This window comes from Petaurus breviceps, unplaced genomic scaffold (genome assembly GCF_028583685.1).
Source record: "Petaurus breviceps papuanus isolate PSGF00001 unplaced genomic scaffold, PetGlider_PUasm1.0 216, whole genome shotgun sequence".
NCBI classification, from domain to species: domain Eukaryota; kingdom Metazoa; phylum Chordata; class Mammalia; order Diprotodontia; family Petauridae; genus Petaurus; species Petaurus breviceps.
The window spans coordinates 7,335,380-7,362,292 of NW_027185867.1; the positions used below are offsets into that span (position 1 = coordinate 7,335,380).

The 26,913-nt window shown below is 36.3% G+C and overlaps 1 protein-coding gene across 12 annotated transcripts in view; it reads right to left on the reverse strand.

Annotated features, from left to right (window-relative positions):
- Positions 1-26,913, reverse strand: part of ERC1 (ELKS/RAB6-interacting/CAST family member 1) — a 496,604-nt gene that overhangs the window by 115,398 nt on the left and 354,293 nt on the right. For all 12 annotated transcript variants that reach the window (XM_069094346.1, XM_069094345.1, XM_069094342.1 and 9 more), the window contains 2 exons: positions 21,740-21,838; positions 4,118-4,306 (listed from right to left, as the gene is read on the reverse strand). In XM_069094346.1, coding sequence (XP_068950447.1) covers positions 4,118-4,306; positions 21,740-21,838 — 288 coding nt within the window. The remainder of the gene's footprint in view (positions 1-4,117; positions 4,307-21,739; positions 21,839-26,913) is intronic.

Sequence of the window (26,913 nt, forward strand, 5' to 3'; positions counted from 1 at the left end):
AGCCTGGATTCAACATGTAGAATGAATTTGGACATGTAATGGTAAGGAGAGTGTGGAGTTTGGCTGACTGACTAAAGGCTACTACAGTAATCAGGGGGCTGATAAAGTAGGTCTAGACCTGTTTAGTGGCTGTGGTGATGAAAAGGAAAATCTGACAGATATCTGGATGAAAGAAACAAATGCACTTGACAGAAGATTGGATATAGGGGATAAAGAACAGAAAAGAATCTGGTTTATAATCCGGAAGAGAAGAAGAAAGGGGAAAACAAATGGCAAAAGCAGAATGCCTGAAATGGTTGACCCTGAGGAGACATGCTTCCTGCAAATCAATTTTAAAATATTAAGCTATCATCCAAAAGTTGGGCACCCCAGTTCCTCAAAAATCTAATTCTAGCCATGACTGTATTATCTTCCACAGAGAAACCTTTCTGTAATATTAAAGGTCATCATTATTAATCCTTCCACCCCTTCAAAATTCTACTCTCTCAGTTTACTGGTTGGGGGAATAAATCAGAAAAGGAGCCTGACTATTCATTCAGTTAAGTGATAACCCAACAATGTTCTAGAAATAAGGGAAAAATCTATTACGGTGGCGGCAGCTGCAACCTTCCCATTTTTTCAACTTTAATCATTTTTAATGTTACTTTGTCTACAACTCTGTCATGATGTAAATAGTACACAGGCAAAGACAAAAACAAAACTTCCTGCGTCAGAGTCTTCAACTTCTACCATGCCAAGAAATTGGTCAGCTGATGAAGAAAACTGTCATTTGGTTGAATTGAGTGAGGGAAGATTTAGGCACTGAAACTTCTTAAAATCTGTTCCTTCTTGTTTTGTGGTTTAAAACTGGAAAACAGTTTCACAAGAAACATTAACGAACACAAAGATAGAACACAGGCCTCACTGAAACTGCAACCTTAGTAATGAAAGACCACTCGGAGTCGACAGAAACATGATGGTGCTAATAGAAAACTTGCAAGAGGGCACAATAGCTAGCGCTCGAAATGGTATCTGCCAACACCTAGTCCACAAGGTCATTCTCATTATGAATCTCTGGCTTCATTCACTTATAACTTTCTAAAAAAAATTTTGGGTTGAAAATTTCCATGCTTGACCTTATTCCAAAGGTTATGTTTTTTCCCCTAGTAAAGTCTGAATTAAATCTACCTAGGTATATCTAAATTGCAGATCTGGAGAAAAATAACATTCCCCCCCCCCCTTTTAATGACAAGTAGTTTCATGTGCAAATAGCTTGAAAAACAACAAATATTAAACCATTTTGCTATGACTATTCTTTCTTTAACAGGCTTTGCTTTTTTTTGTAAAATTTAAAGAAAATCTCTCCAAAGGAGAGTGACCTTTAATACTGATTGTCCATATGTACCAGTATTTTGAGTAGGTCTTTAGCTACATTTTCACTAAGTACCTATTAGCATTTACTATAAAAATTTCCTTTTGGAAGTCCATCAGTTGGGGAATGGCTAAACCAGTTGTGGCATATGAATGTGATGGAATATTATTGTGCTATAAGAAATGATCAAGGAGATGGTTTTAGAAAAACCTGGGAATTCTCAATTGAGCTGGTACAGAGTGAAGTGAGAAGAATCAAAAGAGCAATTTTATACAGTAACAGCAATAATGTGAGGACAATCAACTCTGAAACTTGTAGGAACTTCAATGACAAGACCCATGATGAAATACATGGTTACCCATCTCCACATAGAGAAGGGATAGACTCAGAGTGCAGTCTAATGCAAATTCTTTTCCTTTCTTTCTTTTTTTTAGACATGGTTAATGTAAGAATTTGTTTTGTATGACTGTGTATATTTGTAATGGGCTTTTTAAAAAATTTGGAACCAGTTTCACTAGAAACATTACTAAGCATGGATTTCAACTTAATAGGTGAAGGGAGAGGAAGATGGGGAGGGAGAGATTTTGGAAATAAAATAAAATTTTGAAAAGTAATTCTCTTTAATTGAAGGGAAACAAGTGAAAAAATTATTTTCATTCTTTCCCTCTCTCTAAAGGAAAAAATTCATTACAAAAGCCTATAGATACACTAAAGTAGAACTCTGAGAACAGTGTAGCTTTCATATATAGCAAATGAAGTGAATGAATGAGTGAAAAAGCATTTATTAAATATTTACTATATGCCAGACACTGGCTAAGTAATAAAGACATAAATACTAGAGAGCAACAACCCTTGCCCTCAAGGAGCTTACATTCTAATAGGTGGAGATAATTTATATAGGGGATTGGTGGGGAGAGAAGAGTGTTATGATTTAGGAAGCAAATGATTTCTAGAAGCAAAGGCAGTATCAGTTTGATTACTGTTCCAGAATAGAAAATGAGATGGAGAGGTGGGTAAATAAATTGAACTGCAGCACAAAGGTGAATCATGGTTTGCTGAGTGGGGCAGGCTAGGAATTGCAAGCTTTCACCAATTAGGAGAGCAAAGACAATTAACTAGATTGCTAACTACATTAATTATTTGGTAATATATTATAGGGAAGTGAGTAAAACCATTATAACACTGAGATAATATTTTTGATTTGATCCAGGTCATCCTGACACTGGAGCCGGTGCTCTTACTCACTGAGCCACCTGGCTGCCCCAACCACCATTTTCTTAATAATAAAAGTTTAAAAACTGAGAAATATTAATTAGAAAAAATTATTAGCTCCAATGTCAGTGTGTATGGGAACCTCATAAAGCTTTAGGAAACTGATAATGTGGCAACTGTCTTTAAATATCTGAAAGGCTGTCATGTGAGAGAGGCTGGTTTTGTTTGGCCTCCAAGAGCAGAACCTGGAGCAGAGGGTAAAAGGTATAAAGAGATAAATTTAGACTTCATATAAGGAAAACTTCCTAATGATTAATGCTATCCAAAAGAAGAAAGGGTTGCTTTAGGAGGCAATAGGCTTCTCCTCATGGGAGGTCTTTAAGCCAAACCAGGATGACCACATGTTAAGTATGTGTGGAGGGTATTCTCATTCAGGTATGAGTTGAGCTACACCACTTGAGTTCCCTTCAAACTCTGAGATTCTGTGGATAATAGCCTGTGGCTAATACTGAAGGCAGAATGCTTGGAATCACAGTTTAAAGCTTGCCCTACCTCCTACCTCTTTATCTGTCTCTGGCTTTAGAATGCACTCCCTTTAATCCTTGACAACCACTGTGGTGTTCGGTTTCCCTGCTCACCTCTGTTTTCTCTCTACTGCCTCAGACTCCACTTATTCCATCTCCTCACAGTGTCCTTTTCATTCTGCTTTTGCTAACAAGCCTTTATGCTGATCCCCAGTGTTGTCATCTCTCTACCTGCTCCCATTTTCGTGTGTGTTCAATCTCCCCTTCCAGCTGTGCCTCCAATTTAACAGGCCTTTCCTAAATTCTTACTTTGTACAAGGCATTATGACAGGTCCCAGTGATACAAAGACAAAGCAGCCGCTCCTCTCAAGGAGGTTTCTTTTGTAAAGATATACAAGGGCAACACCAGATTTTTCTATATAAATATTGGCAGAGAAGGACATCTGGTATATCTAAGGAAGCTAAGTGGACAAGTGCTGGACCTGAAGTCAGGAAGACTCAAGTTTGAATCATGCCTCAAACATTTACACTAATCATGTGTCTAAGCACAAGTTGCTTAAACTATCAGCCTCAGTTTTGTCATCTGTAAAATGGAGATAACAACTGCATCTACCTTATAGGGTGGTTGTGAGAATGAACAAGGTAATACGTGGAAAACACTCTATAAACATTAGCTATTATTAGTTACTACTGCTGTGCAGAAAAGTCAACATTTCAACAGGCTGTGAAACCTCTTCTAAGAATGGACTCTTGGAGTAACGTATCTTGGAGGCTGTTCTGGGGTTTTGTGTCCTGTCTCATCCATGTTAAGCCTCCAGCAGTTCAGACTTCCCTTAAGTGGTTAGAGTAACAAAGCAGTTTTCATATTCATAACACCCAAGAATGGCATTCTTTCCCTTTGCAGATCACATGGAACTGCTTTCTAGACAGAGTCAAAGTGACATTTGTTCTACAGCTAGGGACTCTATGTGGCACACTCTACAGGTTGATACTTTAGTAAATTTTCATGGTGGTCCAGGTATCAACTGACCTGTTCCCGGGTCATCTTCTGCAGCTCACTTTCCCAAGCTGCCCGATCATCGTCCAGGTGATAGGAGGCAGGTGGAGTTAGTCCTCGCAGAATCAGGGGATCTCTGTCGTGGCAGAGAGACGTCAGATGTCCAATGTACAACTTCAATTTGCTGCGGTTCTGGTCAAGTTCTAAGAGGGGCTGGATTATCTGAGGTAAAAGAATAGAGACAATCAGGGACAATCTGGCTGGGAAAATTCAAACTTTTTTGTGATTTCCCTTCTAATATGTTTCAATCAAAATCAGAAATTTAAATAAAACTTCCTGAAACCCCAATCCCTTCTAGTCACAATTAATTTCACATAATTACTAGAGAGCAACTAACTACTAAAACAATACATTTTTCCATTTCTACCACTCTGAAAGGAGAGATTGCTGAGCTTTTCATCAACACAAGAAGCAAAAAACTGCATTTAGACAAAAGATGAACAAAAATACCCAACCCCATGGGTGAGTAATCAGAGATGACATTCCTAACCCTCCTGCTACTTCAGGGCTTTTACTGTGCCATTCACCATTGGGTCAATCTAGATAGTAATCCTATTTTAATGGGCTCTTATGAAATTAGTTTCAATAAAGGCTAGTGGAAATTTCTCACTTGAAAGACAGGACTACAATTCATATGGCTCTTTTACCTTCTACAACCACTCTATAGATAATATCTTTTGTCTGAATACAGTGAGTGAAGTGAGTTTGTTACCAAATTAATCCTTAAATTCCCCATGTAGGCCTTTTGAAATGTCAGTTAATAAATTCTCATAGAGGACGAGATACCTGACTCAGAGGCCAGGACTCTGTGCTATATTCCAAGTTCTATGAAAAGTATTTATATATTTAGTTTTTCCTTGGATTTCCCTCCCAGGAAAATACACTGGTTACTTAGGATTTAGGATCTCATTTTATAGTTATTCCCTATATTTTCAGCTATACCCAAGGTAGTAAAATAAAGTCTGATGTTTAAGAAGAGAGTCTGGACACATCTCACATCAGTGTTAGAGAAGCACCTGCCTGATACACAACAGCTGATTGTACAGCCTTACCAAAATGCTGGCAATAATAAAAATGTTCCCAAGGCCTGTAAGACTGAGTTTTCCACCTGTTGCATGTTAGCAGGCTGTCATGTTTCATTAGCAAGACACTTCTGACCCTACTAGTGAATGAAGTACCTGACAATTTCTTAGAAACAGGGCTTAGTATTTTTTCATATACAATATTAAATCTTTCCCTTTATCCCCCCAATAATTCTGCACCTTTCCTTTTATCCTGACAATATTTCAACAAACTATTACGAAGTGAGAAAAGGCACACTAAGTGGCTATCTAAAACAATTGTTTCCCTACTAAAGACTAGAATACATCTGTATATGATATGATATAATACAATATAATATGTTGTGAATACTCTAGGCGACATCTGATATAAAACTGGAGAGCATAAAAAATTAGGGAAAGGAGTTGGTTTATATATAGCAGACAGATATACAGAAACTAACTTATTTTTCCCCTTCATTTTGTTTCCAGCCAATGCTCCTTTCGGCATCAGAGAACATAACAACCAGAAGGAGCAATTGCTCTTACCAAACTTCAAGTAACTCAACCAAATGAAAATACTGTGCTTGTACTACATACTTGCTGGGGGTTCTTCCTACATAACTGCTGGTATGAGTGTTGACAACTTACAATCCTCCTGAATGTGGCAGTACTGCTGACAGAGAAAGTAAGTTTTCCCTGGATCACATGAACAACTGGCCTGTATTGTTCACCTGTATAATGACTTTTTGCCTTCTGGTCTAACATACTCCATCACTTAAACAATTCACTCTTCTAATCAGCTGCTTCTCTTTAAAGCACACTCCAACATCATCATGGAGTTGGTTCATATTATTATCTGGGTTCAAATCCCCATATGTATTGTAGACATTTCAATGTCTCCAAATTTCTTCAGCTCTTATTTACAAAACCCTGTTCACCAATTCATAAATACAGTAACTATTTAAGTACCTAATATATACAAAGGTGTATTAAGAATGATAGTGATACCGTAGAGTTAAATGCTGCTTTAAGCACACATGCACACAGTGGGAGTTAGCTTAGCTGTGGGCAGACTCCTATAAACTGGAACTACTCTATCTTGGTGTCTCATACTAATTATAGCTTGTACCTTCTAGGAAATCACAGCTGCTCATCTGGCTGCCTGCCCTTACTTGCTCTCATGTTAGTTAGCAGGAGACTCTCCTGCTAACTAACAGGAGAATTAAATTAATTTAGGTTATCTGTGCTTTGTCATCTCAATTAAAATTTTTATTTACTTCAACAGTTCTCTGGCAGGAGCTACTGCAATATCTCAGCACCTAAGAATGAAATTTAATGAGGAAAGAATATATACTCTTCTGTGCCAGAAAGAGAAACATGGCTGTCTTGTAAGCATGGCTTGAAATATGACCCATTCAACCATTACTTCCAGAAGTATGTGAATCCACTGCTAACTAACATGAGGAAGGGACAAATATGGGAGCAGATAAAAGTAAATAGCCAAACAAGGAATCATTATGCTATACATATAGTACTTTTCAGCTGATATCCCACAAGCACCTCAAACTCCACAGGTTCAATACAGAACTCATCTTTCCTCCAAACCCATTTCTTTTGTAAACTACCCTATTTCTATTAAGGGCATTACCATCAGTTACTCAATCTTGCAACTTTAACATCATCCTCAAATCACTTACCCTGTCTAATCAGTGCCATTTTTTTTATAATTTTTATTTTCACAAGATCTCTTCACTCACAGTTAGTAACCTAGTTCAGTCAAGTCAAGAAGCAGTTAATAAATTCATACTCTGCTATGCACTGTCCAGGACCCTCCTAATTATTTTCCCTGATGTAAGTCTCTCTTCACTTAAATATACCCACCAATTAGCTACCAAATTGATTTTCCTGAAGCACAAATGACTCCTCTATTCAATAAACTCTAGTGGCACCTTATTAGTTGAAGGATTAAGTCTTCATTTGCCTTTTAGAACCTAGTTCTAACTTACCTTGATCAAAATAGGTCTTCTAACTAAACAGTGAATCTTGCATGACTATGCCTTGCTATAGGCTATTTTCCATGCCTGGAATTTACTCACTCCTTACCTGTCTCTTAGAATCCCTAGTTTCCCTCAAGGTTCAGGTTTTTTTTTTTGTCTTTTTGGAGGGGGGAAGGCAGGACAGTTTGGGTTAAGTGACTTGCCCATGGTCACACAGCTAGTAAGTGTTAAGTGTCTGAGGCCGCATTTGAACTCAGGTCCTCCTGACTCTGGGGCTGGTGCTCTACTCACTATGCCACCTAGTTGTCCCCTAAGACTCAGTTGTTTTTTTTTTAGATTTTTCTTTTTTTTTGCTTTTTGGAGAGGGGAAGGTAGGGCGATTGGGGTTAAGTGACTTGTCCAAGGTCACACAGCTAGTTTTGTGTTAAGTGTCTAAGGCTGGATTTGAACTCAGGTCCTCCTGACTCCAGGGATGGTGTTCTATTTACTGCACCACCTAGCCACCCTCCCCCCCTCCCCAAAGCTCAGTTTTAACACAAACTTCTATATGAAGTTTTTACTGATGTCCCCAACTGTTAGTGCCTTTTCCCCAAGTTAGTCATTTTAGTCGTGTTTGACTCTGTGACCCCATTTTGGGGTTTTCTTGGCAAAAATACTGGAGTGGTTTGCCATTTCCCTCTTCAGGTGATTTTATAGATGAGAAAACTGAGCTAAACAGGCTTAAGTGATTTGCTCATGAAGATGAGCTCTAGCCACCTTCTAGATGACCTTCCCCCAAATTACTTCCTATCTATTCTGTAGCTATTTTGTATATCTACATATACATATGCATAAAAATTCTCTCCCCTGTGGTTCCCTAAGCCTAGCACAAGTGTGTGCCACACTGTAACACATTCATTCTGTTTCAAACTTTGCTCTGAAAAGAGACTGGAAACTATCCAGGACAGTGCTGCTTTCCAGGTCCTGATATACAGTAATTGCCTTTTAACTGAAAAAGAACAGAAAGATCTGGTAGCAGCTAGCGACTGCCAAGGCTTTGAGATGACTTCTATGCTCTGCTTTGCACAGGTTGCTAAGAACTTGAGAGAAGAGAGGAATCAAAGAAAGTCATCTTCAACAGCTGCCAAAAATTGCTGACTACTTTACAGATTATATATATATATATATATATGTATATATATATGTATATATATATATGTATATCACAAACTAGAGTGCTTAAAGTTCAGAGAAGATGAGATTGAAATTAAATAATCCCTATCATCAAGGAGTCTGCAAAGAGGAAAGACAAAATCCAGTCTTAGAGTAACAATGTACTTGGCTTCCAAAGTTAAAAAATAAGTGCTAATTTTTAAAAAGGGAGCTGTTTGTATCTCCTGGGGCTGGTGCTCTATCCACTGTGCCACCTAGCTACCTCTTGTGTTTTAATACTGACACAGATTCTTGAGCTCTGTCTCACTCTTACTTTCCTTGACTAGTTGTATTAGAACATTGCTGCTGCTCTATGGAGTGCACTATCATTAGCTCTTCTCAACACGTCAATGCCTCTATGATCTTATCAATGTGAATACTCCCATCAACAGAACAAAACATATCCATGCGTTATCATCCCATCCATGTCCAGATCTTCCACAGAGGATTTATCTAATATGCTGAAGCCTTTCCTCTAAATATTTAACATTCTATGGCTCCAAGTCTGGCATTTGGTTTGTCTACATGTTTTCACTTGCATTTGAGACCAACCCATTTCCTTTTCCAATCACACATATCCTTGGCAATATATATATTTCTGAGCCACTTCTACCATGCAATTCATTTTTGGTGATGTGTTAAAGAGTACACCATGCATGTCTCCATCATCTTTTTTTCTTTTTGGAGGGCAACTGGGGTTAAGTGACTTGCCCAAGGTTGCATGGCTAGTTTTTTGTGTTAAGTGTCTCAGGCAGGATTTGAACTCAGGTCCTCCTGATTCCAGGGCTGGTGCTCTATTCACTGTGCCACCTAGACGCCCCTCTCCATCATCTTTTATGTCACTTTAACTTCTGATTCACTGTGGATTGTGGTATTCTATGATTGGCAGCCAAAAAGCATTGCTAGGAAAAGTGTTATTAAAAAGATGAGGTTTTGCATGAGGGCAAATTTGGGATTATGCAATCAATCAATCTACTGTTTTTCTCATCTTCAGACGAGATCCAGCTCATGGTCCATTGGAAATTCATGTCAAAGATATGTGTTCTGGCTCCCCATTTTATTACATATCAACATCTGGGCAGTATATATTCTTCAACCACTTGCCTTTTTCATGTATAACTTAAATAGTCCAAAGTTTCTTGATGGTTACTCACCTTACTTGACAGGAACTACACTATATTGTGGTTTAATGTAATCAGCACAATGCCATCTGGACTGCAGAAGTATCTGTAGGACCTATTCTATTTGGACTGTGCATAAGACATACTCCATAACTACTGCAACATTCAAGACACAATATGGTGGGAAGTTGTGGAAAATTACATCCAGAGAATCAAAAGCGGAGCCTAGATAGGAATGAAGGAGTGAACATAAGTGATCTGGGCACATTCCTTAGTTATGGAGGTTCTGGGAAGACCTGATCAATCAAAGGAAGGCACTCCCAGGGATGGAGTAATCTTTCAGGGTGAGAAGGTCACTGGATTATGATGGAGGAAACTCCAGAGAATCAAGAGTAGAGCCCAAAGAGGAATGAAAGATTCTTGGAAAAGGGTGCTCTTTATCATTTATGTGACAAATGATCATCCAGCCTATGCTTGAAAACTTCTAGTGAGATGGAGCCTACTATCTTCAGAGGTAACCTATTTTACTTCTGGACATTGGGCTAAAGAAACTATTACTTTTTTCTGGATGCTATATCTCTCTTAATGTAGTAAAAGATAATACATGCTTTCCTTGGATTTTTGAAGACTTTGCCAGCAAAGCAAAAAGTTCTGCTGTTCTACCAAGATAAAAAAGTTTCAAGTGTGAAACTGGTATCAAGTTGAACTTAATATATGAGGATCAAAATAGCTAAGAATAGAGTAAGTTGAACAGGATTTGCCAACAAACTAACAAAAAAAAATGGCTCTCAGGTTCAAATGATCACCTCCTGTTTTTTGCCATGACTGTGTATGTATAGTCCTACAAAGGGGTTGTAGGTGCTAGAAATCGCAGTCTTGGACCATCCAAAAAGATTTAACTTATTCACTGGTATATGAACTAGATCTTTAACCTATGACAAAGGAACTAATATATCTAATCTACTATGTGCCAGGAAATGTGCTACAAGTTGGGGATACTAGGATAAAGAAGGAAATAATTCTCATTTGCAAAGAGCAAATTCTAATGACAGAGATAACAAATACACACATATGTATAATGATATACAGGATAAAGTTAGTAAATATAAATGTATTCAAAGTAGTTAAATGCAAGGTAGTTTGGAATGGGGGCACTAGCAGTTGATGGGAAACAATCTGGAAAGGCTTTATGCAGGAGATGGTACTTGAGATGAGTCTTACAGGAGGACAGAGAGGGATTCAGTGAAGAAGAGGAAAGAGGAAGGCAGTCCGGCTGAATTGCAAAGTGTGGGAGGAGGAGTAATATTCATCGAGGCTTGCAGGATTACAGTCAATGATACAAAGGAGTTTATATTTTATTGTAGGGGTTGATGGAACATTGATAAAGGAAGGCATTGGCTGTCTTCTGCATACATATAACATTCCATTGGCAAATTTTATGATTATGCTAAATGGAGCATAACACCGATTACAACTGGGAATTATGACCATGAATTTTAAATATCTTAATATTTCAATTACCTATCTTCTCTATCCATCTTGTTTTTTGCTATAATTATTTCTCACATAAAACTGCTTCTTCAGTTTTTGGCAATGTGATCATTAAAATGAAAACTTTACAAGTGTGATTTTTGTCAATTTACATGAAACAAAGGCATATTTTTACTTATATCAAAATAAGTTTCTTGAGATCTTTCAAAAACCTTTTCATCTGAAAAGTTTAGGATTCATTTTTATGCTAAAAATGTTAAATGTATTTTTTACCTGACCAATTACTACCTGACATTCAAATAAGCTATTGATACTGAAAAATGGGAAATGGACAAAAAACCAGACACTGATAGAATCATTTTCTGCCTTGCTGAAATACTAGCAATGTAAAAGAATCACTCCTCTAAGGAAGGCAAACAAGCCTAGGAACTGGCACAGCAAACAAACACTAGATCTTCATGTCAAGTCATAGGAACATGGAAGCCAAGGCCTGTGAAGTCACTGGAATAATAAGTTTACAAAAAGATTAAACCTACATGATTTTTAGATTTTTGATAATTACATTAAAAATGTACAAATTATTCATAATACTTTTGTACTGATAACCAACGAAAGAACCAGTAAAAATCATGATTATAAAAAAAAGTAAAGGCAAACCAAAGGAAGAATGATAAAAATTATGTTTGAAAACATGGTTCAGATTTAAGAAATAAAGGAAACCAACTTCAAAGTCTCATACCTATACATCATGACTATTTTCTTCAATTTCCAAGCACATAATTTCCTCCTCCCCTCTTTTTCTATACTCTCTCATTGATCTCATTAGCTATGGATATGTCTCAAAATTGTCATATTTCTCTCCTGATCTTTTGTCCTATACCAACCTTCTCTACTTGGAAGTTCCACAAGTAGCCTTCCCTGGAAGCCCACAAGCACATCCAAAATGAATTCATTATCTTCTTCTAATTGTGAGGGCTCCAACCTGATCTATTAAAAAACAAGCCATTGATGATGAAAAATTTTAAAAGGCAAAGCCATTGATGTTGACCATTACCATTATCTACAACTCTCTAAAACACAACATAAAAGAGTTACCAAGATGAGGAGGTCAAAGAAACATAGAAACTGTCTTGGCCAGCTACCACCTGACTTCCTTGACAAATGGAGGTATGGAAGTCAAAGGAAACAACGGTTTAGGATTACAAAGTCATTTGCAAAATTCCATGAAGGAAGATAGTTAGAGATTACAAACAGTATCACATCATTCAAATAACAGAGCATAGAGGAAGAGAAAATAAATCTATAAAAATAAATTCATGATGTGAGACCCAAATAAATCATGTCATTATCAAATATTTATAATTAAAAGTGGCATTAAAATGAGAAGTAAAGAAATGAGAGAGCTTTCAGCTTTTTTATAACAATATACTTTCAAACTCCTTACCATGAAACCACTACATGTGGAACACAGCACTTTAATTCCTGATATGAGGAAGTAGAAGGGCAGGTATGATGAGACTGAGATGAGGAACTGAACCAGATCAAGCAGACACAGATTTCTGTGCTGTAGATAATATAATGTTGAAAGAAAATAGGTAACCATTTTACAAGACACTTCACAGAGGGGAAAACAGAAAAGGAATGAAGAAAATTATAGGCAATAACATTAACTCTGAGAAACTGAGTATAATCTGTGTGTATCTTGTTTATGGACATGCTGATTGCAACTGAGTTTCAGAATACTGCAGGTTTTTCTTAAAAGATATCCAATGAGATGAAATTAACAACTCATTCAGGAAAAACTACATAAATGAAAAATATCTTTTGTTCTGACTACGACATGCAGTTGAATGGCCAGTTTACTGAATTAGGATGTCAGTATACATATGTAGGACAAGTAATTCAGGTGGATAACCTACAGGGCTATGTAGAGAGGAATGGTGAGTATAAATTGATTTTGTTGTTCAGTCATGTCTGATTCTTTGAGACTCCATTTGGGGTTTTCTTTGCAAAATGCTGGAGTAGTTTGCCATTTATTTTTCCAGCTAATTTGACAGACAAGGAAACTGAGGCAAATAGGGTTAAATGACTTGCCCAGGATCACAAGCTAAGGTCTGAGTCTGGATTTGAACTTGGGTCTTCCTGATGCCAAGCCTGGCCCTCGATTCATTGTACTACCTAGCTGTACATGAGTAAATATGATTCCAATACCAGAAGTAGTATAAACTTATTATTAAAGAGATATACAAATATGAAAAAGAGAGGTCCAGTCATGTAGTGAAAGACAGGGCCCTCATGCTGTGCTGGTAATTCAAGTAACGTTGAAAGACCCAGAAGGAGGTACACAACACAATGTGTGGAAACCTTGTGGAAGACAGATGAGAGAATAAAGAGAAGAGATGCATGGAATGAGAAAGTATGGATGGGCTGTGATCTGTATTACTAGAGAGAATATCTATATTGATGAAATCATAGATTCACTCAAGTATTTTATTTCAGTAAGTTCTCCTGGTGAATTGGTTGGATTACAATTCTTGGAAAACCTATAATTTTTGAATTTGTCAAAGTTATGAATGACCCAAAGAGCACCGGAAAGCTGCAAAATGTGCACAAATAGGCTGCAACATATTTGCAATGATGACCTATTGCAAGAAGTAGCAAACAGAATAATACTTCAGTGAATTTGATGATGGAAGCACTCTAAACAGTCAACTAACATTTCTAAAGCACCCCCTCTGGGTCAGGCATTATGTTAACTGCTGTGGATGTAAATACAAAAGTGAGACAGTCCACAAGGAGCTTACATTCTTCAGTATAATATACAGTATGGACGATGATTTTTTTTGGGGGGGAGGGTTCTAATTACTAGGGTATGAGAGTGGCACTTCAGTTAATTTCCAGAACAGGGCTCTCCCCCCCCCCCCACTTTTTGGTGGGGGGAGGCAGGGCAATTGGTGTTAAATGACTTGCCCAAGGTCACACGGCTAGTAAGTGTTAAGTGTCTAAGGTCGAATTTGAACTCAGGTCCTCCTGACTCCAGGGCTGGTGCTCTATTCACGGCGCCACCTAGCCGCTGCCAGAACAGGGCTCCTTTTAAGTATATTTGGTTTCCTCTGGAAACTTTTCCTATTTTTATTCTCTTTAGTGTCACGTCTACCTCTCCTGTTAAGTATAGAAATGATTTTAATGTTAGATTTCATGTATGGTTTTGCCTTTGTCACTGATGGTTTATTATCCTAATCTTTGCAGATCTTTTCCATTTTTGTTTATATTTGCTTGTTCTGTTTTTTTTTTTTTTGGCTATGATGTGTCTTTGGGATGACTTTGCTTAATTGTCTTACTGAGCTTTCTTTAACCTGGTTTTATGTTCCATAGTTTCTCTCTGTTTCAGAAGACCACACTGCTGATGAATGTTCATTTATTTTTCTTCGTAAAATATAAAAAAATAAATATATTCTCTAAATAGGTGTTTGGTTGCCATCTCACTCTGTTTGGCAAGTAAGTCAAGTGTTTGTTGACTAAGGTGCAGTTTCTGGGTATTCTTATTCTGGCAAAAAAATTTTACCTACGCCTAGCTTTTGAATAAATTATTGCAATTATTATAGATGTTATTTCTGATATCCATTTCTCATTGCTGACTATTTTGTTTAACTGGATTATCTCAATTGTGTGCTATATTTTTTTCTCATTATCCTTCTTGCTTTTTACGAATTCTATCTTTGAACTGACAAGTCAGTAGTCTGACTATGATTACATCAGACAGCTTATTCAGGGAAAACTCCCACATCAATAACAAGATTTTTTCTGTCTGCTAGAATATTATCTGTTTCTTTTTTTAAATGTTATTTGGTGGTTACCATATCTAGGCTTACCAATTTTTTCTTGAGGAAAATTTTCATGAAATAAAGGGGTTAGACTTCTGTGCAGTCTACAATTATTTAGTCTCTCTCATTCCTTTTTCTTGAACCAAGCTTTTCCATGTATTTCTCAGTAAGTGGCCAGCTTTTTGGCAATGAGTCTCTCTGTACTTAGCTAGGCTAGTCCTCAGAAAGCAGACTCAGTCTACTGCCAGGGTCATACTTGAAGACCTTCCATTACAGTAGAATCTGACAGAGATGCTTATACACTTTTGGCATAATCTTCAAGAACCCAGAGTTACTTCCATGCTACCACAAAACATCAGCTTTACAGACACTTGTGTACACATAATTTGAAATATTAGTTGGTTGATATGTTCCCTGTGCCTCCACATTAGTCCTCCAAGACAATTTTTTTTACTCTTCAAAGAAGCTCTTTTGTATCCAGAATTTTATTTTATAGAACTTCCTATCACTCTTGGATGACTTTCCACATATAGCATTTTAGTCACTGAGATTCTATTTATCTTAAAATCTGCTTTGCTCACACTTAAGAGTATTTGTCAGATTATATCTGGCAATCTTCTCTATCGCAGGTTCTAAGTTGGAGTGGTCACTTCTCCCCAACATTTCCAGTTTTTCCTACCCCAACAAGCAGTTCCTCTATCTTGGTGAGAATCAGATCCAGAATAGAAATTCTCCTCATTGTTTTCTCTCTCTCTTTTTCAAAGTTAATTTATTTATTTTTAGTTTTCAACATTCACTTCCATAATGAATGGGAGGAAACAGGAGAAAAAAACACAAAAGAAAAAAAGAAAATAGTCTGCTGCGCTCTACGTTCAGACTCCATAGTTCTTTCTCTGGACGTGGATGGCATTTTCCATTAGGAGTCCTTTAGAATTGTTTTAGGTCCTTGCATTGCTGAGAAGGGCTAAGTCTATCAAAGTCAGTCATTGCACACTATGGCTGTTACTGTGTACAATGTTCTCCTGGTTCTGCTCACTTCACTCAGCATCAGTTCATATAAGTCTTTCCAGGTTTTTCTGAAGTTTGCCTGCTCATCATTTCTTATAGCACAATAGTATTCCATCACATTCATATGCCACTACAACTTGTTCAGTTATTCCCCAATTGATGGGCATCCTCTCAATTTCCAGTTCTTGGCCATCACATGCTATTCTCTCTTTTGAAGCATTAAATGATCATTCAGGTGAGCCAAGAAATTATTATCTTTTGGCAGAATGAGAGCTAGAGTAGATGAATGGATATGTCAGCTCCCCCTCACTGTTGTTTGTTGTTCAGTCACTTTTCAGTTATGTCTGACCTCTCTGTGATCCCATTTGAGATTTTCTTGGCAAAGGTACTGGAGTAGTTTACCATTTCCTTCTCCAGCTCATTTTACAGATTAGGAAACTGAGGTGAACAGGGTTAAGTGAATTGCTCAGGGTCACATAGGTAGGAAGTGTCTGAGACCAAATCTGAATTCAGAAAGATGAGCCTTCCTAACTCTAGGAATGGTACTCTATCCAGTGTGCCACCTAGCTGCTCTTCTCCTTCACTATCTTATATCACATTGCTATGGTAGAGCTGTGATCTTTTATCTCAATGCCTTACTTTTCCTGTTTGGAAAACATTCTCTCTTTTTGTAAAGAAAATCAACGAAATAGGAAGTTCTCTTTGGAAATCTCTTTTATAATCTTTTCAGGAAACTACTGATATTCCTTAAAGTCAAATAAAACACCTTATATTTTAGTTTGAACAGCCTTAAAATGCTCATGCATTTTCCAGATTTCTTAATTTTATATAAATACCATTGTGTCATTGTAGAAGGACAGTCCTCAGAGCCAGAAAGACCCAGACCCAGAAAGATTTATGTCTCTCCTCTGACACATAGTGGCCGTGTGACACTGTGCAAGGCACTTAATCTTTCAGTGTGCTAGAGAACTTTCTATGACTAGAAATTTCAGAGAAAATTCTGACCTGCAGTGGTAGCAGAAGCTTCCTTACTTAGGAGTTCCCTGTACTAATGAAATCACAGGCCCGATCTTTAATTATATATTGTAGTATAAAATCACAGGTCTAGATTTGAAAAAAAAAATACTGTTCACTATTATTTTAGGTACAGAAGATTACTTTTGAATTTTAACTGGATTTTAAATCTTTTGAGGTCAGAAGACCATTTTTATATTCTTTTAAGTCTTACTATGTCTAGCAAAGTGCTGAGTACATAGGTGGTACTGACTAAATACTGATTATTTTACTTACTGAATGAATTCCTGGAACTGAGTTTTTAGAAGAGCTGACCACTGACCTTGGTGGCAGCAGGGCAAAGTTCGCAGAGAAGCCACTTAAGGGTCTTTCATTATGGGGCTGCCTTGGGATTATGTTCTTGACCACAAAAACTCAATGTATGCTACAGTTAAATTGCTTTTAAGCAAAAGCAGTCATATCATTTTCCCTTTTAGGAAAGAAAATGTCTTCTCTTTTGCAGTTAGGATCTTCTTGTCTCCTGAACTCTACCAAAATCTTCAAATTTTACACTTACTTTGTCTGGATGAACTCTCTGCTAAAGTTATCACTGACCCATTTTTGAAAACCCAGGGTCAGGTTTTGCCCTGATGAGTATACTCTTCTATTGCAAAAACTGATCCTAATATTTATTACGTGTGAGGATTTATAAAGTTTCATTGAAATAACTATTTTCTCTAAGCTCAGAACATTATTCCCATATGCTATTCTCTTCAATCTTGCTATGACAACATCTCCCACCCACAGAAAGTTGCCTTGGAGATTTAAGAGGCTTCTATTACAGTGTTGATAATAGCAATGAATTACTATGTTGAACATTTAGGAAATTAAAAAAAGGAATAAGGAGATAGTATGAATAACCCAAACTCTGTAAACAAAAAGTAAATGTAAAAAAAAAGTTATCTTAAAACACTATTGTTCTGAGTCTAACAGTTTTCCATAGTCCCTAAAAATTTCAAGTTTGATATCTGTCTGTCCATCCGTCTAAGCAAAACTATTTGGATGTTACACTATTCTAATAAGCAAGCAGTCAACTTTCAGTTTTTAGTCAGGAGAATATATAAACCAGTATTGAATGTTGTATATTTTTAGAAAGTAAATACTCTGCTTGAGGGAGTTCTGGTGCTAGTTTATATGTAGATACTTTTGTACAATGAAGCTCAAAGAAACAATTTATCAATGGCACTTTCTATATTTCTAGGTCATCTCAATGGTTACCAGCTACAGGTAGTAATAGGATATTCAGTTAGCAAAAAAAGGAAAAGATTTCTGTACCATGCTTGGTTGCATTTTTCTTGGTACTGAGCAGCAGAACTCAAACCCTGGAATACTCCATCCAGCATTTTTGTCTAGTTCTTGTTCCAGTCATTTTTACTGGTTATTTCTCCTCTTTCTTATCTATCTGCTCAACCTCTTGGTAGTGTTTCTATCACAACAATTCTTTTTTTTTTTTTAATCTTGAATAAAACTCTCCTTTGTAATTCACAACTTGATTTTTCAGTGAGATTAAAGGTAGCATAGATGGATTTGGTTGCCTGATGCTATTTAAACAGAAATGTTTGTTACTAACATTGGACCTGTTTAGGTGGAAAAGGTTCTGTTTGACCCCAAGGAAAAGAACTAAGAACGATGGATAGAAGCAGAAAAAAAGCAAAGTTAGACTTGATATTAGGAAATACTTCCTAATGATTCCAACTGTCCCCAAAGTGGAGTGGACTGTCTCAAAACATGGCAGCTTTCTCCCCACTGGAGCTAATCAAACAGGAGTTCTACAGCCATTTGACTGAATATTTTATGGAGGATATGAGCTGGACTAGATGGCCACTGAGAGCCTCTGAAATTCTTGAGATTCTGTAAAGTCCAATATTACTAATTAGCAGAGGGAAAGAGACAAATGAAAGTAGTACTTGGAACAAAACATAAGGCATGATAATTTTTCACAACTATTCAATGAATAAATAAGACAAGCATTTATAAAGAGTTTACTATGTGGTAAACCAGAGTGGTTCAGAGAAAAGACTCTGTGAGAAGTCAAAGGGGTGGTGAGGTGAAGCATAGGGCAGCTAACTGACAAGCTTCTTCCAGGAATAAAGGTAATACGGTAGTGCCAATTTAATTACTGAGTCCAAAGCAAAACTGGTAGGGAGGGGTAAGGGTAACCAGTAAGAGGAGATGGTAAGAGAGATTATAGTGGACTTCTTCTTTTTTTTTAAAAGCAATTGGGGTTAAGTAACTTGCTCAAGGTTACACGGCCAGGTGTTTCTGGGTGGGTGCTAAGTGTCCGAGACCGGGATTCGATCTCCAGGTCTTCTCAACACTGGAGCCGGTTCTCTTACTTGCTGTGCTACCTGGCCGCCCCTATAGTGGACTTCTGTATGGAATAGTCAAGCACAATTGGTCTGGTGAATTGGGACGGCCTATCTTAGATATAGCAGAGTAGTTGAATTAAGAGGATAAATCCTAGGACATTAAAACATTTGATACCAATTCTTGGAAAGCACAGTTTAGCAGGAATTTTAACTAATGCATACTTCCATCAAGATATTTATGGGGGCACAGAGCTAATAAATGCCCTTTTGACTGGGTATGTCATGTAGCAGAAACACTGATTCAAGTGAAATATTTTATTTCTGTTGATATAATTTGCTTTTACATTTTGAAAGAAAGACTGATAAACTATATTTAACTTTTCTATTGACCTTGCTGCTTTATATCATTTGGAAATAAGTTTCCTCAGCTTTAGCCCGGTCTTAGAAAGCTCTGTGCTATTTCCTTGGAAGAGTTTGCTTATGGGTATCAGTTATATTACATTCTTTCATATCTTCTAAGTTATTTGGAATTTTCCCACCAGTATATACCCATTTCCATCAACTTACCTTATCATCCTTGCTTGTGCTCCCTAATGAGTGTTCTAATCACTTTAGGCAATTTAATACCAAGAGAAGACATTTCAAAAAGAACTAATTCTAAAACAGTGAGATCACCAATAAGCTTAGGTAGTGAATTCAATGTAGTATAATATCATCAATGAGTATGAACTTCATAATCATAATTATTATTTTTGTTACAGAAAAGGATTTCCTAAGGAACCTCCAGGGCATAAGATCAAAGGGAGATGCTGCCAAGATTGTATTAAATTTTGGCCTGGAAATAAAAATTTAGACAGTGTCCTGGCAGCTGCTATTTTAGAAAAGGAGAAAAATAACTCTTTGCATCGACTTTCAGAAAAATCCCTGCTGCCTTCTTCCCAATACTGGCAGCTGCTTGAGAATAATTTTTTTTTTAAATGTCCTAGGGGCTAAATTATTGCTTCCAGTAATTCAAATGAGTTATCCTACGTCTGAGGCCTTAGGGCATTCATATATAGATGAAAATGAAGTAAGACTTTAGTTGGATGTCTTTTTAAAATTCGGGGGCTTTTAAGATGACTTCATACATGAGTAAATGCTGTATACAAAGAATTTGCCCAAGTCTAAGCCAGGGTTACTCCATTTAGAAAATGACAGTGTAGGGTCTATTTTCTGCTTTCAGTTTTGTGTGTCATAATATAATGTTGCCAGGACCCTATGAGGGGCATCCTAAATCGGATAATCTATTAAAAAAATTATAGTTGGAAAAAATTAATTATATGCCCTGGAAGTTCTCCTCAATAAAAACACACAACAGGAAAAACACCATCACCCAAACACAAGGATGTCAGAAACACAATACATTCACCATGTGAAAAAAGGAAAATTCATGAATCACACAGAAACAAGTGATTGTGTAAAAAACAACTTTTCTACAATTAAGGAAAACTGGTTCTCACCGTTCTGAACAAAATGGCTGAACTAAGAGCATCTGATTGGCTATGCCCATATACCCTCCTCCTCATCCTATTGGAAGAGAGATGACAAAGGGAATAAGGCCCCAGAGCAGCATGGGAATGAAAAAGAGTTGGTTAGTATTTAAAACACAGACATAAGGATAAAGTAGAAAAGAATGGATTCTAATTTCCTTATTTTTGTTCTTTCCACCTCCCCACCATTTTCTGACTCACTGAGATTGGTTTTCTTATGGATAAAATTATAAATTTCAGGTGATTTTGAATCTAAAAAGGCTCCCTCAGAAAGTACTTCTCTTGCCCATTCATCACTTACAAGATCCTGGGGAAAAAAAATCCCTTTTCCCCAGAAAGAACAGAATTATATATGGTTGTCTCCATTATACAGAGGAGAAGTTGAAGGTAGGGAATTTCCTTGAGAATGACTCATGCTGGAGAACTCTTCTAAATGAATGGAAAAGCCTCCATATTTTAGTTCCTAATCCTAGGAGGCACTAAAAAGAGATTTGGAAATCTGCAATTAAATTAAAGATGTTCATATTTTAATATATGTTCAGTAGGTAACTGATTTTCCCATTTCCATTTGTCATCTATGTGGTCAAAGGTGTGCAATATATATATTTCCATCATGCCAAAGAGATAATCTCTTGTTTTACTTCCTTCTATGCCCTCCACTGAACTCATAAGGAAGTAGTTTCAGTTTATTTTACTCATAGGACACAGTTCCTTTCATGGGAAAAAGTAGGACAAGTGTAGATCCATGATATGTTTCTGAAGGAGGATAAAGAAGAAACTTCTCAAGCATTAGAAATTTCTAGAACATTTTGTTATTATTCTCAAAACTTCTGAGTAGCCAATTCTTTTTAAGGCTCAAAATCACATTACCACACAGAGACTCTGTGCATGAAAATAACCAGGGAATGGTTTTCAGAAAGTTAACGATTCATTTTCCTAACATCATTTCAGAATGAAGATTCTACATGCAGATGCAAATTATACCCCACATATTTCAAACATCTGAAAGAAAGACAAGAGAAGGAATACCTGGTCTGGGGAGGGTTTATGGTTGGTTTGGCTGGAATGAGAAGATTTGAAGTGGTCATCCTCATAGTTGTCAGCCATCAATTTCATGCGATTTTGAGTCTAAAAAGACATATAACACTGTTTAGATAAAATTCATATGGCACGATAAAGTGAAATTCAGAAGTTTTTAAAGAATCTCAGCAAAAACTGACAATAATATTAAGAGAATAAATTCAGCAAAAGGCTTTGTGAATATGTATTATATGCATAAGACAAACAAATAACAGGCACCTAAATTGGGTAGGGAATTTGATAAGAAAGACTAAACATTTTTTTTTCCTAATGGCATCTTAAACTGCTATAGATGCTGAGATGTTCAAATGCATTCATCTTCAAGGCTGTGTTCTGGGATGACATCCTGTGATATCTAAGACATTAAAGACAATTTTTCTTTTATGTGTGCTGCTACATGATACATGAAACTATATTGCAAAGCAAGTCTTCAAAAAGGGAGGGAAATGAACTTGCTCGGAAAGTTTGTAAAGAGGAAGGGATATCTGTATTTCATTCATTTGGCTAAGAAATCTTTCCATATCAATATAATAAGAATGTGCCAACAACAATAAGTTTTTCCCTGCCATTTTTTAAAAAAAGAATGTAAAGCAGATTATCTTTAATACTTGGTATTTAAAGAAACTTAAAAGAAATATTTATGAAGGAAATCTGAATCTATTTTTAAAGAAGAATATAAACTACTTCTTATGTACACATATGCAAATCTTAATGGAAATGCTGATCAAAACAGAGGGATCTATGGGGCAGCCAGGTGGCGCAGTAAGAGTGACAGCCCTGGCGTTGGGAGACCCAGGATCGGTTCCGGCCTCAGATACTTGGCACCCACACAAAATAACTGGCTGTGTAACCTTGAGCAAGTTACTTAACCCCAATTACTTAAAAAAAAAAAACAGAGGGATCTGGACAAAAACAAGTTATTGGATTCAAGTAAGAAGATGGAGGAGAGGTTCTCAAAAGATGAGGCAATGTGGTAGAATAGAAAGATGACAGCCATGGGCGTCAGCACTGGCTTTGTGTTCAAATTCCAGGTAGGCCACTTTGTGTATTGCCTTGGGTAAGTCATTTAACCTCTACCAGTTTCAGTATATGCATCTACAAAATGAACCAGTTGTACCAAATGATCTCTAAGGTCCTTTCCAGTGCTACATCTATGATCTTATGTTCTCCCCTTTCCATTTCTAAAATGCTGTTCTCAAAGATAAGCTTGAGAATATTACACAGTACCTTTACTGCCATGAGAAACTTCACTGTCTTGGATATTTTGTCATTTGAAACATTACCTTATTCAGATTGATGAGTTCCTTAGTATTTTTTAATTCCACAGAAGGAAAGAAAAGTAGTAATGGGGGAAAAAGATCATCAAATATAGAGTAAAGGAAACTCAGATAACACAAGACTATTCTGTACCCATGGGAAAACATGTGAGGGAATGAAATAATGTGTTTCAAAGAGCAAGGGAACTCAAGAAGCAGCTCAAGATGACCTATGCTGAAAATCTGAGCCTAATCACTAATGAAAAAAAGATATATATTTAATATAAAAAGAGGCTTTCAAAACATTCCTAGAAAGAAACCAGACTTGAAGAAATAATTTGCTTCCTAAACACCCCAGACAACACAAATACAAGAAGGGTAAACAAACACAGCAACCAAGGATGACAACAGCAACAAAATGATAATGGAGAGACCATTAGGAATTTTTTTCTCCTAAATACACAAGAAGAGACTAGGGTGAAAGTAAAAGGCAAATAGAAATGGTGGAGAAACAGAATTAAAACATCATGGACTAAACCTCATGACACTGCTTACAGGTGCATCAATGTTTTTTGGAGGACTAGATTGCAAAATGGGAGGGCACCTAAATGGGGGCAGGGGAGTTATAAAATTGAGAACAACATGTGATATGCCCTAATAAAGTCAAAGGTTAAGAAAGGGAAGGGAAAATAACTCTTGTAATCTCTCAGGAAGAAGAGAGCCTAAAGGAAAATAGGTGAACAGACAAAGGGGCAGATAGGAAAAAGGAGAAATCAGATTTCAGTTGTGGAAGGTACCACTTATAAATGCACATATGGGATAAAAGAGATAATGTGTAATAGGATATTGTAGCCTTACAATGAGTATGACTGGCAGGGATTGATGCTGTCATACATAATACTGCCTCAAGACAAGGGAAATCAGCTCAAGGTGGGAGGACAGAGGGAGGAAACTGACATCTAGAAGAATGTAAGGGCACAGTCTCAAAGCAAATAGGAAAAAAAATTAACAAGTAGGGGACAAAGGTCAATAATGATTTGTACAATAAGATATACAGAAAGAATACTACACAGGGCAATAGCCCCTCTATCATCTATAAAAATTGGTATTTCCAAGAGTGAAACACAATAGACAAAAAGGCGATTTTGGGAAGATGTATAATAACAGAAACTGTTTAGAAGGAATAGAAAGGTAGCTTAAAATCTTTAATTTCATGAGAAATGAAGAGAATAAAGCACTATAGTACAAGGGCCATGAGTCAAAGAATAAAAGTCTAGCAGAGATAGAAAGGAAAGATAAATAATGAAGAGAACAAGGGAAAAAATTTGTTTTTAGAAACATGTATAGAAAATGAATTAAGAAACTAATAAAAAACCAAATTGAAGGAGAGGAAGGGGGATTTTATTTGACTACTTAACTGAGAGGGGAAAAAAAAGACAGGAAGAATTAAATAACTGGATAAAAATAAAGAGAAATGAACAAAATGAAACAAAGCTCCAAAACTAGGGAAAGTTATGACAGATGGGTGGGGTTGTCTTGAGTGTAAGGTGAAAACAGCCAGTGGGAATATGGTTAGCTTCAAATAGATTAAGCTAAAATAACTTAATATTTATAGTGGTGAAGAAGAAAATCCTAATTTGGAGAAAAAAATACAAGATAATATTATCAAAAAATGGAGGAAAATATTAACCCAACTCTCAACTTTAAATGTGAAGGATTAAATGATACAATAAAATGAAAGAGAATGACAGTAAAGTAGGGTAATAAAACAAAACCCCATAGTCTCTTGCTCACAAGAAACACATTAAAAAAAAAAGACATACACAAAGTAAAAAATAAGCAACTGAAAAAAATTTATTATGCATTAGATCAATTAAAAAAAGCAGGAGCTACAATCCTGCTATTAGATAAAATAAAAACACTAAAAATACAAAAAAAGGATAACTATAAACAGAAAATATCAATATTAAACTTATATGTTCTAAATGCCTTAGCACTTAAACTCACAAAGGAAACATTAACTGAACAACAAAAATACATACATGGCAACATAATAATTGTAGGAGATTTCAATGTCCTTCTCTTGGTTTTGGATAAGTTTAACAGAAAGATGAATAAAAGGGCAAATATAGACTTGAACAAAACATTGTAGGAAAACCAGTTTGGCTCTAAATTTATGATCCCATTCAGGAAATGTCTACTTCTTCCCCTTTGGTTCAAAGTATCAAAGGATTTAGACAAAAATCTATTATATTTTTAAAGTGAAATGGAAATTTCAATGTAGATTTTACACACGCACACACATACTATATTAGACAAATATTCATAAGTCTAATAAACTAAATAAGAAATTTAAAAATCTGAATATGATTTTAGAAGAGTCAGATATGATAGATTTCTGGCAATTAGCTAATACGAATCAAAGCAGTATAAGTATTCTCAGCTGTGCATAGAACCTTTATAGAAAGTGACTATATTCAGGCATAAAAACTTCAAAAATAAATGCAAAAAGAGCAGAAATAATGACCTCATCCTTTGCTAACCACAACACAATATAAATAATATCAAACAAAAGAATTTTGTTAAAAATTATTTGGACAATAAATAATAACCCTAAGAAAATTCTTAAATTAAAGAACAAATCATTTTGAAAATACATTTCATAAAGAAAATTATAACAATGAGACAATATACCAACACTTTTGGGATGCAGACAAAGCAATTCATAGGGAAAATTTTATATCTCTAAACACTTTCATCAAGAAAAGAAGACAAGATTAATTGGACATATAATTTTTTTAAATCATTTTTGTAATTTATTTCATTCCTATTATAGAAGCTCATAGTTGTTTACCAATGTGGGCAATGTGAACTGAGAGCTGGAGTTCAAATCTGAGGACATATGTTCAAATTCAACTTCTGATTTTACACCACCTGTGTGACCCTGGACAAATCATTTATCCTTTTAGGTTCCCTGAGATTCCTTATCTTTTCATGCTTCTTGTATCTGAATGTCAAATTTTCTATTCAACTCTAGTTTTTTCAGCAAGAATGCTTAAAAGTCCTCTATTCCACTGAATGACCTTATTTTCCCCTGAAACATGATACTCAGTTTTACTGGGTAGGTGACTCTTGGTTTTAATCCCACCTCCTTTGACCTCCAGAATATCATATTCCAAGCCCTTCAATCCCTCAGTGTAGAAGCTGCCACATCCTGGGTTATTCTGATTGTGTTTCCACAATTTTCAAATTGTTTCTTCCTGGCTGCTTGTAATATTCTCTCCTTGATCTGGAAATTCCCTAACCTGGCTATAATATTCCTAGGAATTTTATTTTGGGGATCTTTTTCAGGAGGTGATCAGTGGATTCTTTCAACTTCTATTTTGCCCTCTGGTTCTAAAACATCAGGGCAGTTTCTTTGAGAACTTCCTGGAGGATGATTTCTAGGTTCTTACTTTGATCATGGCTTTCAGGTAGTCCAATAATTTTTAAATGATCTTTCCTGGATCTATTTTCCAAGTCGGTGGTTTTTCTAATGAGATATTTCACATTGCCTTCTATTCTTTCATTTGTTTGGATCTTTTTAACAGCATCTTGATTTCTCATAAATTCTCTAACTTCCATTTGCTCCAGTCTAATTCTGAAGCAATGATTCTCCTCATTGAGCTTTTGAGATTCTTTTTCCATCTGGCAAATTCAGCTTTTTAAAGCATTCTTCTCCTCATTGGCTTTTTGAGCCTCTTTTGCCATTTGAGTTAGTCTATTTTTTAAGGTGTTATTTTCCTCAGTCAGGCTGTTGACTCTCATTTCATAATTGTCTTGCATCGTTCTCATTTCTCTTCCCAATTTTTCCTCTACTTCTCTTAT